A 2,706-nucleotide genomic window follows, 5' to 3' on the forward strand; every position below is an offset into this window, starting at 1 on the left:
CCTACTGGGTGCCCTGAGCCATTCATTTTAAAGAGGTGATCCTGGTAATAGTGATACAAACAGGAAGGGGAGGGTGTTACTGAAGAGAGTTTGGTCGACTAAAGAAATCACAATTCTTAGGTAAGACATAAGACCTCATGAGTTTGAAATGTATGGCATGCTCTTGTTTTGTCATTGTTTTAACATTATTCTTGCCTCTTTCCAGGCAATTTCCATAAGTCATATGGAAGCAGGGAACCAAACAGGGGTTTTAAAATTCATCCTTTTGGGACTTTCAGAAGATATGGACTCGCAGCCCCTCCTCTTTGGGCTGTTCCTGTTCATGTTGCTGGTCACCGTGCTTGGGAACCTGCTCATCATCCTGGCAGTCAGCTCTGACTCTCACCTCCACACCCCCATGTACTTCTTCCTCTCCAACCTGTCCCTCAGTGACATAGGTTTCACTTCTACCACTGTCCTCAAGATGCTAGTGAACATCCAGACACGGAGCAACACCATCACGTATGAAGGCTGCCTTACCCAGATGTATTTTTTCATGATTTTTGCTGGACTAGATAATTTGCTCCTGACAGTGATGGCCTATGATCGGTTTGTGGCCATCTGTCACCCCCTGCGCTACACGGTCATTATGAACCCTCACCTTTGTGGTCTCCTGCTTCTGCTTTCTTGGTTAATCTGCCTGACATATTCTTTGTTGCAAAGCTTGATGTTTTTGAGGGTGTCCTTCTGCAAAGGGACAGAAATCCCCCACTTCTTCTGTGAACTTACTCAGATCCTCAAGCTTGCCTGCTCTGACACCCTTGCCAATGACATCCTGCTGTATTTTGTAACTGGCCTGCTGGGTGTTATTCCCCTGACTGGGATCCTTTTTTCTTATTCTAGAATTATCTCCTGCATAATGGGCATTTCCTCTGTTGCACGGAAGTATAAAGCCTTTTCCACCTGTGGGTCTCACCTCTTGGTTGTCTCCTTGTTCTATGGTGTAGGCCTTGGGGTCTACCTCACTTCTGGAACAACTCATCCCTCCAGAAAGGGCTCAATAGCCTCAGTGATATACACAGTGGTCACCCCCATGCTGAATCCTTTCATCTACAGTCTGAAGAACAGGGACATGAAAAGGGCTCTGAGGAGATTTTTCAGGAGAGGAGCTTACTCTCAGTGAGATAACCAAAGCTAAGGACAGACAACAGAGATCCAAGGTGCTGATAACTGGTGTTCCTGAATATGTAATCTGAAGATAGAACATAAATAATATTCATGATTTACTAGAAGAAAAACATCCCTGAACTGAAGACAGACTTGAGGCAGCACACCAAAAGTCTTATCGTCCATCCAAGAAAAAGAATGGTCAACCAATAACTAAACTTCTCATGAAAATACACTATTTCAAGGACACAGACTCCTGCAAGCATCAAGGGAGAAGGCAAATCGAGGAGTGCCTTGGGGAAAACGGGAGCAGGAGTGACAAGTGTTTCACGTTACTGACTCAACTTTACCCTTCTCAGTTATGTTCTAGCTTCTAGCACTGTGAGTGCTGGACCATGGGTTTCCCTGGTCTCAGTGTGGAAACCATTACCTATCTGGATGGGGTCACACTGACCTCCCTCACCCCATAAAATTTTACTTACTAAATCTTGTTTTGGTGGTGGCCATTGACCTATACTTAGGATGTTAATAAGAAGCTTCCTTAGGAAACTCATTGTAGTGTCTATTTTAACTGAAAGAAAATCCTGGCCTTCGTTGATCCACATAAGAAGCAATCTATTTGCTATCTTCCTTGCCTGGCATACACTTTGCCAAATCTTCACATGCCTGGCTCCTTCTCAAAACCAGGCTTCAAATCAAAACAGTCAGCTCTTAAGAGGCCTACCCTGACCACCAACCCCCTACCAGTCCAGATTTCATAGCACTTGCCATATTTTGAGGGGCAGCAGAGCACAGTGACTAAGAGGGTTCTGAGTGCAAATCTGCCATTATTCACAGTGGTGTGATCTTACACAAGTTACTTCTCTGTGCCTCTTTGCCCTTATCGGTAATAATGATAATACATTTCTTGAAGATTTCTGGTGGGGATAAAATATTATGCATAACGGCACTCAGAACAGTGTCTGGCATAAGCACTCAGACGTGTCAGGCATCATGATCCATGAGGGCCACCAAGGTCTATGTTGGCCACTAAAAAGTGCAGAGACTGTGAACAGTCGCCATCCCTTTAACCATATTAACTACAATAGCTTGCACTGCCATGGAGCGAGAGGGGACAATACAGGGGAGGGATCCATTACCAGCAGGACAGATTTGGAAAAACTGACTAGAGAGGATTGAACAGGCTATGGGTTAAGATGGAGCTGAGTCCATCTCCAGAGCTGACTCAGGGCACCAAGGAAGCCACATAGGAGAGGGGTTCTGTTCAAAGCTGAGCCCTCTGAACAGCCCCAGGAGTACCACCACTGGAGGTCAGATCCGCACAGACCAGGAGAGAACTTTCCTGAACCTAGAGATTAAGGATTAGAGCAGAAAGTGGCCCCAGACAGAGACTCCCCATAATCGGGAACTGAGAGGGCAAAGCATCCTTTATACTGGTTGAGCTAGATTGGGTAGAATGGGTAGATCTCTTGAACTGAGAGCAAAAAATGTCTAAGGCCGATTTGAGGACTGTTGAACCCTCTTGGTGATCACTAGATTTGGACTCAGGCAGTTTCCAAT

The 2,706-nt window shown here is 45.4% G+C and overlaps 1 protein-coding gene across 1 annotated transcript; it reads left to right on the forward strand.

Moving 5' to 3' along the window:
- Positions 1-220: 220 nt before the first annotated feature.
- On the forward strand, positions 221-1,162 carry LOC114197745 (olfactory receptor 7D4-like). Its single transcript, XM_028088886.1, has one exon. It carries the CDS (start codon positions 224-226, stop codon positions 1,160-1,162), a length of 939 nt encoding a protein of 312 aa, XP_027944687.1. The 5' UTR covers positions 221-223.
- The last annotated feature ends 1,544 nt before the right edge of the window (positions 1,163-2,706 follow it).

The sequence above is a fragment of the Eumetopias jubatus genome, unplaced genomic scaffold (assembly GCF_037043125.1).
Source record: "Eumetopias jubatus isolate StellerSeaLion01/CBP00866 unplaced genomic scaffold, mEumJub1_p1.0 scaffold_1, whole genome shotgun sequence".
NCBI classification, from domain to species: domain Eukaryota; kingdom Metazoa; phylum Chordata; class Mammalia; order Carnivora; family Otariidae; genus Eumetopias; species Eumetopias jubatus.

Bases quoted from the DNA above. Each gene is read 5' to 3' on its own strand.
- LOC114197745 (XM_028088886.1), top strand. From the start codon at position 224: ATGGAAGCAGGGAACCAAACAGGGGTTTTAAAATTCATCCTTTTGGGA.